Below are 15,910 nucleotides of genomic sequence, written 5' to 3' on the forward strand. Positions count from 1 at the left end.
AAGACCCAGCAGCCTGCAGGACTGGCCCCAGGGTCTTTTCTTGTGCTGCAGCTTTTGTCTGTCATGCTCTCTTCCATTTTCTCTATCGAACCTGACTGGTTTCAGTACCCTCTTCAGGGACACCCCCACCACCAGACTCCCACCAGACTCCTTATCACTCATGGGAGATCTTTGCACAAGATTTAGCTTGTCCTGGTTGTTCACTTACAGGTCTGTCCTTGACAGACAGCACCTGGTCTTCTCTGAATCTCAGCAAAGTGGGGGCTGAGCAAGAGCTGGAGGTGGCTTCTGCCTTGTGAAAGGAGCCGGGAAATTTCTGACTGAATGTCATGAGCGCTGAGAAAAAGGAGCCCCCTCCCCGCCTCCCTTGGAGACCTGGACCTAGAGCTTTATTTCTACCTCTTCTGCTTTCTACCCTTCACTCATTTTCCTGCCAGTTCTTCTCATGCTAATGAGAGGAAGCTTTGGCCAGAGAGAAGCTTGGAAAGGAAGTCTTTGAAATGGAAATGTTATGACAAAATGATGGATTGTTTTCTGAGCTGTGCAGCTTGTTTCTTGCTTGCAGCAGAAGGGAGATTGTAACTGAGACTGGTGGTGGAGGTTGCCCCAAGTCAGGAAGCCCTAGACAGCAAAAAAGGCCAGTTAAGCTATCACCAAGAGCAGTAAGTGGGTTTCCAAGGAGCCACAGGCTAAGGGATCTCTAGGGTGGGCAGAAGTCCTTGGTGTGAGGACTGCCCAGGAGCCCAGGCCCTGGCTGGGGCTGGACGGGCCAGAGCATAATGGAGTTGCCTGCTGGACCATGAGAGGCATCTGGTCTGTCCTGCAGGGTCACATCCAGCACCCTGCACGGCTGGCCTCTGAGCCTTTGCGCATGCTGGCTTCATTCCTGGGCCCCTTCTCACTTTCCCCAACCTGGGGACTGCTCCTCATCCTTTGAGACCAGCTCACATGTTCCTCATTCAAAGGCGCCCTGTCGCAGGTGTGCTTGATCACCGACTCAGCCACTTAATTTCTTGGGGCTAATTAGGATTGCCATCTGTCTTATTTATTAAAAAATATGTTGAGTTCCTACTATGTGTTGCTGTTCTATGTGCCATGTCTCTCAGGAAACCTCACAGAACCCTTCATCCTCAGAGTTCTGTGGGGACCAGGAGGATGGAGAGACACACGGTCATGTGGGTGGTTTTAAGCACCAAGGGAGAAAGAGGAGCAGGGTGGAGATGACTGAGAGGCTGCAAGGACTTGAGCTTTAAAATGCAAGAGGCTGAGTTGCAGCACTTTGAAGCAAACTGCAGCCACTGCAGCAAGAGTTCGATTCCCAGATGGCCAGGGAGCAACCCACATGGCACAGCAGACCTCTCCTGTCTCTCCTGCTGCTCCTCTCAGCAGTGGGTTTTAGTCAGTCTGCCTGTTCTGTTCCCCACTCTGTCTCTGGTGAATCCTCTCACCCTCCCCCCCCCCCCGGTCTGTACCCCAGTTCTTATATGCATAACTAAATAAATCTTTAAAAAAAATAAAAAGGGGTGGGGAGGCGAAGATCCCTGGGACGGTGACATTCAAGCAAAGGCACAAAAGGCCCAAGGCAGGAGGTTATGAGGGAGGAGCCAGTATTATAGATTGAAATAACAGCTTGTGAAGAGTAACCCACACTTAATACATAGAAGTTACTGGTGAAAATGAATACATAATTTTTTGCTTATGCTTCTTATCTTTTTAATGAGATGGACCTTGTTTTGTGGGGCAGGAGTCACATCTCAATCCCTGTAACCTCCATAGCACTTAGTGAGTGCTTGGCAAAGAGTAATTGTTCAGTAATTGCATGTTGAATGAATAAATGATCTCCAAACCAGGTCCCTCCCTAAACCCCTGAACTTGGTGATGACAGTCCAGGAGCGCCCTCTAGTGACCAAATCTTACACACCACCTTTGTACACCTTGTTTTCAATCCTGCAGCTTGCCGCCCCTACAGCTCCTCCCCTATCCTCAGCTACTCTGGGTGGGGAGCGGAGGCCAGCCAAACAATAGAATTTACTAAGTGCCTACTATGTTTGGGGCACAGTTCCAGCTTCTATAGGAGGCAGCCAGACACAGGAGTCGTGGCTCCTGCCCTCAGACCCCTCCTCTCTGGCCTTCTTGCTGGTCTGGCTAGCTTTTCCCTTCCCAGTCTTTGCTCTCTGGCATCCTTCCTCTCCAGTCTTTCTGAATCACCTGTAATATCAGAACTGCATTTTGAGCTAGGCTGGCCAGTCAAGGATGTGCCTGTTGTGTGTGCCCAGGAGACTTGGGCAGAGCACTGCGCCTCCAGGGCACCAGTACTCCCCGGAGTTTAGGGGTGGGGGTTTGGGTGAGATGCTCACCACAGTTTTCTCTGCACTGTGCCTCCATTTTGGGGACTGCTCAGGGTAGGGTCACTTCCTCCGGGCTGGTGGCCTTGATCTTCTCAAAGTCAAGGCTGAAACTCCATCTGTAGGTGCTGAACCTCCCCCACTATTGTCCTTGCCTTCTCTGGTCTGAGTTGTGAAATTCAAGAGCCCTGTTTTTTCCCAGGGTTCTGTTTAGCATCGAGACCAGAATAACTGTGACCTTGGAACTTTATTTTTAGGGTCTGTGAGAGACAACAGGAGCCTTCAGAGATAGCCTCTGTTGAAAGTGTCCTTGGCTGGGGAGTCGGGGGTGGGGGCAGCCCTACCTCCTGCAGCTTTGAACTGTTGCCTGGAAAGTGCTGTCAGCTGGGCCATCCCCTGGGTGCACCAAATCCCAGTCGCGCTCCTTGTATCAGCCCTCCGGGTGGTACTTCTTATGGAAAGCATCGTTTATAAGCAAGGAGGCTGATCGTGGACAGATTGGTTGTCCAGATGCCCTGGCTCATGTCCCTAGGCTCCCTGAGTCCTCCCAGCGAGTCTCCCTGGACAGCGAGGCCAGCAGCCTAAGCTGGGCCTTGTCAATATGAACTCTAACTCTCTCTGTCCTCAGGTACTTATGCAGCACACCTAGCATCGTGTACCAAAGCGAAAGACCATCTTCATCCTTGGAGAGGCAAGCCCCATCAAGGGTTTTATCGTGGCAAGATTTGGCCCATATGATATTTTAGATTTCAAATCTTCCGTTCCATTGTTCTCTCAACTGATTGCAGTATCCTAAAAAAACCTGGTGATTCTGAATCAACTCCATCTGACAGACTGTTTCTTATGCCAATTAGTGTCCAGTTTTCAGTCCAGAAGGTGTGGCTCCTGTTCAGCCTGTACCTCAGAGCCCCTGGTGTTGGGCCTGGTTTTGAATAGGGGAGAAAGAAGCAGGCCCTATCCCAGGAAACCCTACAGTCAATGGGACCCCAAGGTTTGCTCCGCTAGCTTGTGAAAGCTGGGGCCTCCCTGGGACAGGCCTATGACCAGCTCCCCTGGTCACTCAGTACCCTTGATATTGCCACCCTCCAGATTACCTACAAAGGGTAATGATGAGATGTGGCCTTCATGGTCCCAACAGCATCAGCTTGAGAGTCTGAGAGCTGAAGCTTGAGGGCAGCAGAGAGTTGTGACATGATGGGGTGGTGCAGAGAGGAAGTTGCTGTGAACTGGCTGCAGTGGAGGTTCAGCAGGACTCCACAGGCAGATGGGGCCAGGCAGGGAAAGAGACATAGCTCTGTAAGGTCCAGGCAGTTTTGACTATCTCATTAGATCTGTTGGTGGGCAGCCCCCAGAGTCTAAGGCCCTGGTGCTGAGGACACACATTAGGCCTACTGGCCACTGCAGAAGATTTTGTGGAGGGGACTTCTTTCCCTATTGAAAAGATCTGTTCCTATAGGGTAGGAGGCTCTCTCATTGGGTGGCAGAGGCTGGATGTTGCAGTAGAGTCGCCTCCTTTTTGGGGGTCTCTACTACCCCCACAGGGTATCCCACGTGCTGCTCCCTTTAACTGTCTGAGTGTGTGATGCTAGTACACATAGGCTAAGGACAACTTTAAGGGGAAGTAACATAGTCACACCTGGAGGTCAGGGGGCAGGACTAGAAGTACTTCATTTATATTCCTTCAAAAAGTTAAATACCTTGGAATTAACCTGACAAAGATGATAGTAAGATATCTATACAACAAGAACTACAAGATGATATTAAAGGGCTTAGTAACATAAAGAGATGGAAGGAAATCCCATGCTCATGGATGGGGAGAATCAATATAATCAAAATGACTATCTTGAAGTTTAAATGAGATAGCAATGCACGTGAAATCTTTGCACAAACTTCACAGCATTAACTGCTGTGGCTATTCCTGGCATAGAGGGAATTCTGAGAACAACACAGAAGTGTGTCAGGGGAGCATGGAGGTGGACATTCCTGCTTCATGGGAAAATGGGGTTCTGTCCTAATGGGATACTGTACAGCCCTGCCCCAAGTTCAGGTATGTTGCTACCAAGTGGCATCAGGGAGTCTGCTTAAGTTTTGAATCTTTATTTGAGGGACCATCTTGGGGGAGAATCTATTTATTTAGTGCCAGAACTAAGAAAGAGGTCTGATACATGACTTCCCATTTAACTCTTTGCGCAGCTGTCGTAGATATGATGAATGATGAAGTTCGAGTCACATTTAAGAGAATTGAATCTCTGAGTTTGAATAACTTGGCTTCATTCTCACAGCCAAGCTGAACTTTGAACCAAACTCTTAATGCAAAATAGAGTTCCTTCCACAGACGGAATTTCAAGATTCAACATAGTGACTTCTGCTTAGGCTTCTGTAGCAAATAAAGTGCTCTAAGCCTTATTTGAATAATAAAAAAGCATCTGCCTGTCACTAAAACAGTTGAACTTGAGCATTTAATGTACAGATGACACTTTAGAACAAATGATAACAAATCTAAGACATCTGAACCCCTCTCTCCTCCCCAAGGAACCATTTTCAGCCTTGTCTTTCCTCTCATTCTCTCCCCTTTATCCAACTTCAAAGAGAGTGTTGCAGCTCTTTGTTCTTTCTACTCACTTTATTTGGGCTTAAAAAAAAAAAAATCCTTCTGTATCCAGCATTCTTGGCTTCAGGCCCTGGACCACAAGCCTTCTCTTCCCAGATCTGGGCTGTGCCTCCTGGTTATCCCCAGTCCCAAGCAGGAGAAAGAGAACTGTCCCTGCTTCTATCCATCCCCGACGTGAGGCCTCCACTCTTTGCCAGAGAAGCCTCTACCCGCTTCAGGGTTCACAGGGGAGCATTTTGGGGCTTTATCTTCAGGAAATATCCTTCTCCCTCTGCTCTCTGGCAAGAGCTCCCCGCCCCCGATAGAATCTGTGTCAGTGCTGGGTGGCAGGACCCCCTCCTAGGCTTCAGCTTCTTCCTCAGCAAATATGACCATTTGGCTGCCAAAGAACCAGCACACTGTGGGCGGGGGTCAGGGGGTGAGCTTCTCTCATTGCTTCCTTACCTCTGTGAGCTCAGTCCCGGGGCTGGTCAAAGGGGGGATTCACAGAGCCAGATCCCCTTGAGTTTGAATGAGCCAAGGAGCGGGAGGACCGACTTGCTACTAATTCATAGGGAGAGCTCAGGAAGTGGGTAATTTATCAGGGGCGAGTCCTGGGGCAGCCCTCAGGGAAGAGGCTGTTCTGGGCCTTTCTGAAAAACCCATCTCCGCTCCCTGGGGAGGAGCCCTCTCTTGGGAGAGTTTCAGTAGCCTCAGAGCCAGTTTCGAGGTCTGGTCCATACCAGAAACTTGGGGGATGTTTGAGGGGAGAATGAGCATGCTGTGTGTATCCTGGAGATTGTTAGTGTCACACGCTGAGAATTGGTTGTCACCTCCTGCTTGGAATCCCAGAAAGAATAGACAATTCAGGGACCACGCAGAAAGCTACTTCAAGCCAACTCTCCAGATAAATGGCTCCCAGCGATCATCACTGGGGAATGAGAGAAGTGTGTGTGTGGGCTGGGCTCCCTTCTGCCTTGTATTCTCTCTCTCTCCTTCCTTTCTTTCCTTCATTTGCTGAGTATTTATTATGCACTGGGATTACAGCATTTTTTTAAAAAGATTTATTTATTTCTATACAATAACCGGAGTATAGGCCAGATGCGCGGGCAGATGAGAGGAGTCACCGGAGACAGAGCGGGGAACAGAACAGGCAGACTGAAGAAATACACTGCTGAGGGGAGCAGCGGGCGAGACAGGAGAGGTCTGCTGCGCCAAGTGGGATTCTCGCCAACGGGGATCCAATCCGTGCCGCAGAGGCTGCAGATCCAACCCCGGGCAGCTTCATAGTGCGGCGCTCAAACGCCTGCGCCACCAGGGAGGCCCAGGGATTATAACATTAAAAAGGTGCAGCCATGACCTTGAAGGGTTAAATCCTTGCAGAGGAGTTTTCATCTCAGGCTTCATCCATCTCCATCCTACTTTGTTTTATTCCCTTTATCTTTTGCAAAGAAATTCAAAATACTGTCAATGAATTCCCACTGTAAGACTTTGGGAGCTGGGTAGTGTTTATTATTCCTGTTATATTACCTTCCCCCGTTATTCTTTACATTTATTCTTTCTGTTAACAATAGGGCCACGGAATGGGAAGGGGGTGGCGGGTGGCTCGGTGGAGGCCGCTCTGGTTGGGAAGAGCCGAGGATCCCCCTGGAGCTCCTCCCGAGGCCGGTTGTCATGCTCCCCGCACGCGTCTCGCTGACGCCTGGGAGACAGCGAAGCAGCATTCATCATCCGGTGACATTTCGCAGGCAGCTTTTTACCTCCGCTTCCCCTGAGACGCAATAACAAAAGTTTGTCTGATCTTCCTTTTACCCATCTCCCTGCTCCCTGCCACCCCCACTTCTTTTTCATCCTGCGTTTGAGGCCCACGTTCCCCTGTCTCAGGACGCGCCGGCAGGGCTGCGGGGCAGGCGCCCTGGTCTCTGGGGACACCGGGGTGTCTTTCTTCCCGTCACTTCAAAGGCCTCTGCAGCGCTCCGCTTCATGGGTGGGCACGATTTATATTCTGGAGAGTGGGTTCCGCTGCTGAGCAGGGCTGGGGCACCTCGGGTGCCCCCTTCCCTTCCCATCCTCAAGACCCGGCAAGGAAAGGGGGGGCGGGTGTGTGCGTGTGTGTGTGTGTGTGTGTGTGTGTGAGAGGCGCCCTGTCTGCGGGAGGGGCTGCACTCCTCCCTCATGCCTGGCCTGGAGGTGGCCTCGGCCATCTGGGGGGAGGTGGGTGTTCCAGGCAAGGCGGGGAGCAGCCCGGAGTGACTTATTCAACAGGGTGGTCTTCCGAAGAGCTGGGTGGGTGGTCTGCAGGAAAGCCCCGTAAGGGCTGCAAGGCAGGGCCACGGGGACCTTCCCAGGGGGGCTTTGGAGAGAGGGGATCCTGAGTCCCTTGTCCTCCTCTTATCATCCCATCCCCTACCCCCGCCCCTCACCCAGCCAGGGCAGCCTTGGGCCAGGGGCTGGAAGCTTTCTCTAGAGCTGGAGGAGGAGGGCCCAGGCCACAGTCCTGGGGGGCTGCGACTGCTTCCTTCTCAGGTGACAGACACTCCTTTCCCGCAATGCTCAGTGTTGTGTCCGGGAGGCAGACAACAGCTTTCAGGGAATCAGCCCATAAAGGCAAACTCCAAAGTCAGAGTTAGGGATTCCCTGGGGTGTTTGCTGGCCTTGTGACTCTAACCTCCCCAGCAGGCTGGCGGCCCCCACAGAGGGCTTGTTAACTCCCAGCGGGACAGTGGTCCTGGGATGTCCCCAGGGCTAGCAGGCCAAGCGTCAGGGTCGGGAGCCCAGAGGGGGCAGTGAGTGGTGTCCTGGAAGCAGTTTCCAGCACTGAGATCACCCAGAGCACAGAGACCACACTGCACTGGCAGGCCTGTGCCCCGGGATCTTCAGAACTTCTCAGCTGAGTGACTGACTCCTCCAGGTGGCCTTTGCACAGGTGTGGACTGGAGGGGACAGTGGTTGGTTCCAGCCCCAGCCTTGCTGATGCACCGAGTGTGACAGAAATGGGGGCTGGGTGTCCGGCCAAGAACATAGGACAACTGGAGTGCCATCTATGTCTGACCACCCTGACTTTGTGCCCCCTTCATTTGGGGTGCCTGTGATGACTCCCCCACTGCCTGTCACAGGGAGAGTTTACTTATCCTCTTGACGCTTCAATTTCTTTACCTGTCAAGTGGAGATCATGTCTGTCTATATTACAGTGGTTGTTTAAGATGAAATGAGATGAGTGTAAACACCCCAAACAGGCAGTCATTTCTGGAACATGATGTCACCCTACCTCAGCTACTTTCCTGGCCCTACACCGTTAATTTCTATTTTTATGCTGTCTTTTAAATCGCTTGCCTTCTGCTTGGGGTCCCTTTCTGCATGGCAAAAGCAAGTTGTGTGCTTACTTGGGCAGTGTTAAATGGCTCAAAATGACAATTTTGAAAGAGGAATAGTTCCTTTCATCTGTGTGGTGCTTTATAGCCACAATTACTTTTAATAACACCCCTTCGTTGATTCCTCTCAACAGCCTCATGAGGCAGGTATAATTCTGTGCATTTTTTTAGTTTTGTAAGTAAGCTCCAACAGGGTGAATACAAGTAGAAGACTAGCAAAGTGGGGAGTCACAAAGGACTTGCCTCTAGAGGGCAGGTCCTCTGCAGCCACTTTGGCAGTCTGTGGGGGTCCTGAGGAGCTCTACTGGCCAGGTTGGGTGAGGGGCGGTCTCTGGGTCTGCTCTCTGAGGGAGAGAATGCCGCCACATTTCTTGCTGGGTAAGTTTTCTTAATCTCCATTTTCCACTTAAGGAAACTGAGGCTCATTGAGGCCAAAGTTGTGTGATTTGCAAAAACCCAGCCACTTCCTTTAGTCAAAATCAAGAGCGCGTTCCGCTCAAAAATCCAGAACTTTTTGAAACACTGATGATTTATGATTTACAAAGCATTTAAAGAGTGTGATGAATAGACTCAACCTTTAGTCCGACTAGCAAGGTTCTTTGCAAAGATAGTCAGCATGACGTGGTAAGAAAGAAAATACAAGATTTTGAAGCCCTCTGCAAATTGTATCCAAAAGTGCTTGTTATTTTGCTTACATTATTTGCACATTTTTTACTGTGACTATTACAAAAGACCCCTTTGTTCCTTTTGTGTCTTTATTGGTGACTGTAAGTATCTGTCACAACGCAGGAGCTAATAAATAGGGACACACTGAATGAAGCCTCAGGTCGTGCTCTGCTCCTCCTCCTTGAAAAGGCAGAGGGAGTCTCTGAGCTTGGTGCTGACAGGTCCTTCCCTCCTGAAGGTCGTGGGGGAGTCTTTCCTCCTGTGTTTCGTGTTAGATCCCGTGGGCAGGCCTGTCCTGCCGCTCTCCTTGCCCTCTGTAGGGTGACGCCCCACACTCAGGATCCCTTGTCTTTGCATAAACCATGGAGACGGGGCAGGTGAAAAGTACCGAGGACTGTTTCTGCTTATCCACTGTCCAGGGAGGGGGCTGGGGAGCAAGGCGGTCAGGCTAGCTCTGCTTCCACGGGCTGCAGCAACATGCTGGGGCCTGCAGGGAAGAGTGTTCCTATCTAAGCATCTGCCGCCAGGGTTTTCTGAAAGATAGACTGACCCCCTAAACTCCTCTCCTTCCCTCCCCAACCCCATCACACATCCAATAGTGGAAAGAGTGCTAGACTCACAGGTGGGAGATTTGAGCTCCAGCATCAACTATGTTGTTGTTTGTGGGTGACCGTAGGTAAGTCACTGTCCTTGATTTTTCCATCTGAATATGGGAATAATAATCAAAGCAGTTCTACTGGATGTTTTGAGATGCAGTGAGATGATGTTGATGATAATGTTTGGAAAATGCATGCAATGCTCCCCACGTGTAAGGAATTATTATTAAACAACTTGGCTCACCTACTCATTGCTCACAGCAATCCCTGGTCTTTCGATGTGCTCCTCTAGGGAAGACCAAAGCCAGAGCTTCTTCATCTTTGATGTAAACATGAATCACCTGGGATCTTGTTAAAATGCAGATTCAGTAGGTCTTAGGCGGGTCGACATTCTGCATTTCCTTGCTCCCAGGTGATGACCAGGCTGCTGGTCATGGGGACCTGAGTGACCCCCTACCCAGGAAAAGAGTAAATCTTTCTAGAGCTGATTAAGAAGATGCAACTTAGGGGCCTCCCCATGGTGCAGCGGGTTGAGCGCTGCGCTGTGAAGCTGTCCGCAGCCTCTGCAGCGCGGGTTCAACTTCTGGCAGGCCAGGGAGATTCCCACATGGCACGGCAGACCTCTCCTGTCTCACCTGCTGCTCCCCTCAGCAGTGTCTTCAGTCAGTCTGCCTGTTCTGCTCCCCACTCTGTCTCTGGCGAATCCTCTCACCCTCCCGTGCCTCTGGCCCGTACCCTAGCTCTTGTATAAAAATAAATAAATCTTTAAAAAAAAGAAAAGAAGACACAACTTAGATAATACAGCAGAAGAATGGGTTTATTGTTCATGAAAGAGGTGGGGATGGGGAGAGACTGGCGGGTGGGACATGGGGAGAGACGGGGAGCCCTGGCCAGTCACTTCCTGGACTTCTCTGATGAGCACCCACCGTTGGTCTTGCTAAGAGAGTCCGTGCTGCCCGTTCTTGACCCCACGCCGTTGAGGATCTTGTCAATTTCTCCCGGGATGTTTTGCTTCTCCTCATTCTCGGTCTCCCGATGGTAGAAGTAGTTAAAGTTGGAGACAATGACTGGCACCGGAAGGGCAATGGTGAGCACCCCGGCAATGGCACATAGAGTGCCCACGATCTTCCCCCCAGGGGTAATGGGGCACATGTCGCCATAGCCCACAGTGGTCATGGTGACCACCGCCCACCAGAAGCCATCGGGAATGCTTGAGAAGTGCGACTCGGGCTCGTCCACCTCTGCGAAGTAGATGGCGCTGGAGAACAGGATGACCCCGATGAAGAGGAAGAAGATGAGCAGCCCCAGCTCCCGCATGGACGCCTTCAGGGTCTGCCCCAGGATCTGCAGCCCCTTGGAGTGGCGGGAGAGCTTGAAGATGCGGAAGACCCTCACCAGGCGGATGATCCTCAGGATGGTGAGGGACATGTTCTGCTGGGCGATGGGCTCTGTCTCCTGGACCAGCTCCGTGACGAGGGCTGCAAAGTAAGGGATGATGGAGATGATGTCGATGATGTTCATGATGCTCCGAAAGAAGTCGGTCTTGCTGGGGCAGACCACGAACCGGACCACCAGTTCGAAGGTGAACCACACGATGCAGGTGGACTCCACCAGGAAGAAAGGGTCGGTGAGCATGGCGTGCGAGAGGAGGGTCTTGCTGCTGTTGAGGCTGGGGACTCTCATCTCCTTGAGCTCCCTGTCCTCCCGGAACTCCGGCAGCGTTTCCAGGCAGAAGATGGTGATGGAGATGACCACGACAAACACGGAGACCACGGCCACACCGCGGGCAGCGCTGGAGCTCTCTGGGTACTCGAAGAGGAGCCAGAACTGCCGGTGGAAGTCATTGGTGGGGAGCAGCGGTTCAGGGTCTTTGATGAAGCCTTCGTCCTCCCGGAACTGGTCCATGGCCTCGCTGCCCAGCTCGTAGAAGGAGATCTCGTCAGCAAAGACATCGATAGGGACATTGGCCGGGCGCCGGATTTTACCCCCAGATTGGTAATAGTAGAGGATTCCATCAAAGCTAGGTCGGTTCCTGTCAAAGAAATACTCGTTTCTCATGGAGTCAAAGAACTGCATCCTTTTCTCCCGGTCTCCCAGGAGGGTCTCGGGGAACTGATTGAGGGTGCTGAGCTGGGTCTCGAACCTCAGCCCGGCAATGTTGATGATCACCCGCTGGCTTCCTTCATTCAGGGCCACTGGCTCGGGGCCCGGGGGATCCACGTAGTCTCCGGGGAGCTTGGAGAAGGCCGTCTCGTGAGTGGTGCTGTCACTGATGAGAATCCTCCAGTTGGAGAAGGGGCTGCTCCCAGGCCTGCCCTTTGGGCTGCTTGGGTCAAAGTCTGTGGCATAGTCTGGCTCTTCTTGGATCTCGTCTGAGTTATCAAAGTTGACCAGAGCAACCTCCATTTCTTTCCAGCCACACACATCCATCCTAGGGGGAGCTGGGGAGCAGCATGAAGACCTTCAGTCTTCTCGGCCTGCTGCGAGCTGTGGGGAGGAAGAAGCACATGGCACAGGAGTTAGGACAGGGTCCCTCTGGCTCTTGGCCATCCAGGAGAGTGACCAAGTGGACTTATTTTTAGCTCACGAAGGAAACCAGTGTTTGTTTTGGCAACGCTCTTTCTTTGGAATCAATTTGCACCGCCCTGAGTTTGTACACGCTAATCACCAGAAGAAATTGCAAGGAAGGAAACTGGCTAAGAGGGGAAAGTTTTTTCCAGCCATACACGATGACAGACAAGGCCCCAATGAAAGAGGAAGTCAGAATTAATTTTTTCTGGGTGAAATACTTTGGTTTATTCAATATTTTTCTTGCCTGCTCTCATCCCTAACTCCTTTCTTTCTCACACCTGACACCTAGTTCCTCACAGATACTTTTGGTGATGTCGTCAAAACACATCGAGAATACAGCCATTTCTCATCACTGACTCTACTTCCCGGCACCAGGTGGTGGCAAAAAGGCGATTCCGTTGGCAGTAGGAGCGAGAGGAGGCAGCTGAGGGGGCAGCCGGCAGTGTCCTCTCCAGCAGTGAGCCAGCTGTGCCTCAGCCCCCTCCCCTGAGGCGTTTTGAGGGTACATGAAATGAGGACATTGCAGTATGCCTGGCAGAGAGCTCGTTAAACTATAACTGTTATTGTTTTGCCGGCCGCTCCACATAACAGGAGCATTAGAAGCCGACATTGGCCTAAGCCCAAGGTGTGTATGGGGAATGATTTTAGGGTGCTAGAAAGCGTGTGTGTGCGTGTGCATGTATATGTGTGCATGGCTACCTACAGTGCCCACATGCACTGCGTGAGCATGTGTACACACATGAATACGTGTATGTCTGTGTGAGCATGGATGAGTGTCCCCACGCACGTTTGTACGAACACATGTACTTTGTATGAATGCAATACATACATATGCTCAAGTATCCATGTGCATGTGTGCTCTGTGCATTGTGTGCATGTCCACACGTACACACATGTATGCACCTATATGCACATGTGTGTTGTATGTGTGTGTGTGTGTATGGGGATACTTTGCAAACTGCATGGGTCACATGGAAAGAGGGGTTACTGTTATGTGGCACTCTCTAGGGTGCCAGTACCCTGCCAGCTCATGCTGTAAGACTCTGGCAGATGGTTTAGAGAGAGGGAAGGCACCCGGGAGCCAGGGCCACCCAGCCAGCCCCATGCCTCGGAAGTAGGCAGTGGGAGCTGCCCTCTGAGCAGTGTGCACAGCGCCAAAGCAGCCCTGATTCTGGCCGGCCGGCCCCACCCACTTATGTTTGGCAGGAGAGAAGCCGCAGCCTGCACTGGGAAATGTCAGCTCCTCTAGAGAGGCTTCATGGCTCTAAATTAGTCTGGTGATGACCGTCTCACAGAAGTCAAGATGGGAGTTGTTTCTGCCCCAGAACCACCCTCCACACCCATCCCTGTCCCCAGGAGCTGGTGCGGTGGACCCAGTGGGGTGGTGATGGAGCTGCGGTGCAGGGCTATTCGGGGCCAGCTTGGCTTGTAGAGTGTGGGGTTCTGGAGGGCTCTCCCAAGTCTTGCAACTTCTCGTCTGCCCAATGACCAGAGCTGAAGGGGACAAGCATCAGGTCTTCTGCAGTGTCTGGTTCTGGCCTCCGAACATTTGTGTGCTGCCCCCGCCAGGAAATACAGGTGCGGATTCTGTCACTTGCACATCTTACTTCCGACTTCACCCGAAGGGAGGCTTTCCCCGAGGAAAAGTTACAGGTGTTCTTGCTTTCCCGAGATGCGCCTAGACGGGGCTTCGGCACAACAGTCTATATCTATGTCTTAGAGGCTAAGGGCACTGTCATCCTCAGGTCCCCTGGCATCATTGCACGGAGGCAGGCTGGCCCCTTCACCGGCCCCTGCTCATCATCTGCCACCCCTGCCCCCGCTTCTGACCTTTGCTCACTCCTTTCCCCCAGAGGGGCTACATGTTGTAAATAATGCACTTGGCACATAGTAGGCATTCCTAGGTAGGAGGTGCTGTCATTTCCTGTCCTGCCTATTCTGAAAGCCTCCCCGAGTCCCCTTGTGTAGAGCGCAACAGCTTCCCTGAGCTTGAGCACTTCACATTTGCCATGTGTGGCTTTGTGGTGCTGGGGGGCTCTTCTGAACTGGCTACTTCCTGCAGGCAGGCCTTGTGGGGGCTGCCTTATGCCTCTCCCAGGACAGTTGTTGCACAGATGATCTAGAGACATCTTTGGGAGCCAGGCTTTGGGTCACAGAGCCTGACTGAGCATCATGTCCTGAGCCCATCCCATGGCCTTTCCTGTGGCTTGCCTTGAGTTGCTGAGCAACCACAGCCACCTCCTACTCATCCTGGTGGATCCTGGGTCAGAAGATGGCTGACAGATCATCTCACCATCCAACTGAAGACAACTGTGAGCACTGGGTGCGTCCGAGAGCCCCAAGGACAGGATCGCAGAGCTCAGGCGCAGGTTGGGCAGCAGGTGGGGAGACCGGAGAATGGCAGGCGGGCCTGGCACAGCGCGGGCTCACGAATGAATGGTGCACAGGGAACCAGAGGCTGGAAGCAGAACTGGACGCCGCTGATGGCTGGACAGGAGAGGGCGTTGTTGCTCTGCTGGTCACAGTCCCTGGTCCGCTCTAGCTGTCTCCGTCCAGCGTGGCCTTTCCTTCTGCCTGGGACACGCCACCGCCTCTCTTCATGGCTTCTCTCCAGCCAGGCTTGTGATCTCCCAGATTCTCCCCCCAGGTCGCTCTCAGGCCTGGTCTCAGCCCCACCTTACTCCAAGCCTTACTCCAAGCTTTCGACTGCCCCCAGCCATTGCCTCCACTCCCGTAGAGCCCGGGAGTCCAGAGGCTGTTCCCCTCTGCCTTTCCAGTGGGACTGTGTCACCCCACCCTCCGAGGGCCCGCATCTCCCCAACTGAGGGACTGTGGAGAGCATCTTCAGTAACACCTGTTGGCGCAGCCTCTTCCCTAGCCCTGCTGTCCCCAGAACTCACCAGCTGGATCAATTGCTTCGCCACAGGAGCCCTGGGTCTCCAGCCAGGTCAGCAACCCATGCCCGAGGGTCTGCTGGCCTCAGAGCACACAGGAGCACTGACAGGAAGGAGCTGCCCAATGGGTGCTTGGGGTTCGGAAATCCTATCCCTCTGTGAAACAGGATCGCTGGCTCTGTATCTGGAGGAAGCTAAAGAGAGAGAGGATCTTCCTGGTCAGGCCTGGTGGGCAGGGGCAGAGTGCAAGGGCAAGCCAGACAAAGTGAACGCAGGGAGGGTGACCCTCCACCTTGTGATCACAGCTAAAGGTCAGATAAGACACTGATCAAGGCTGAATTAGCCACTGACTCAGGGGACATTTCCTAGAAGTTGGTGATAACATATAGACACAGAAGGTGGCGGTTGTGGGCACCAATCTCCCCATCCTTAGCCCCAGCTTGGAGCAGGTCTGGTCCATAAAAGAGGCTGTTAAATCCAGTGACTGACCCCTGGCCCTGAGGGACTTTAGACTACCTGGGCCTCCCCACCAGCCTAGGAGAAGGGCCAGGGTAGCTACAGCGTAAGAGGTACCATGGACCTGGGGACAGAACTTTGGCCTGACCAGCCAGATCTCCTGCCCTGCACCTGTGCACACCTGTGCACACCTATGCACACCTGTGCACAGAGGTTAAGTCTGCACACCTGGATTCTCATTTCAGCTCTGCCATCACAGGTGCTCCTTAGCCTTGAGCGAGCAACCCCCTGGTGACTCGGTTTCTCCAAACTTGAGATAAGAATGTCCCCTCGACTACTGCTGGGGGATCCAATGAGACAGTACACCTTGTGCACTAGACCCTGAAATTGCACAGAGAGCCCTGATCTGAAGAGAGCTAAT

At 52.4% G+C, this 15,910-nt stretch overlaps 1 protein-coding gene across 1 annotated transcript; it reads right to left on the reverse strand.

Moving 5' to 3' along the window:
- Nucleotides 1-10,462: 10,462 nt before the first annotated feature.
- KCNA10 (potassium voltage-gated channel subfamily A member 10) lies at nucleotides 10,463-11,998 on the reverse strand (the record flags this gene model as incomplete). Its single annotated transcript, XM_084243091.1, has 1 exon — nucleotides 10,463-11,998. The coding sequence occupies one exon, from the start codon at nucleotides 11,996-11,998 to the stop codon at nucleotides 10,463-10,465; it is 1,536 nt and encodes a 511-aa protein (XP_084099217.1).
- Between the last annotated feature and the right edge of the window lie 3,912 nt (nucleotides 11,999-15,910).

This window comes from Talpa europaea (assembly GCF_964194135.1).
Source record: "Talpa europaea genome assembly, chromosome: 9".
Taxonomy (NCBI): Eukaryota; Metazoa; Chordata; class Mammalia; order Eulipotyphla; family Talpidae; genus Talpa; species Talpa europaea.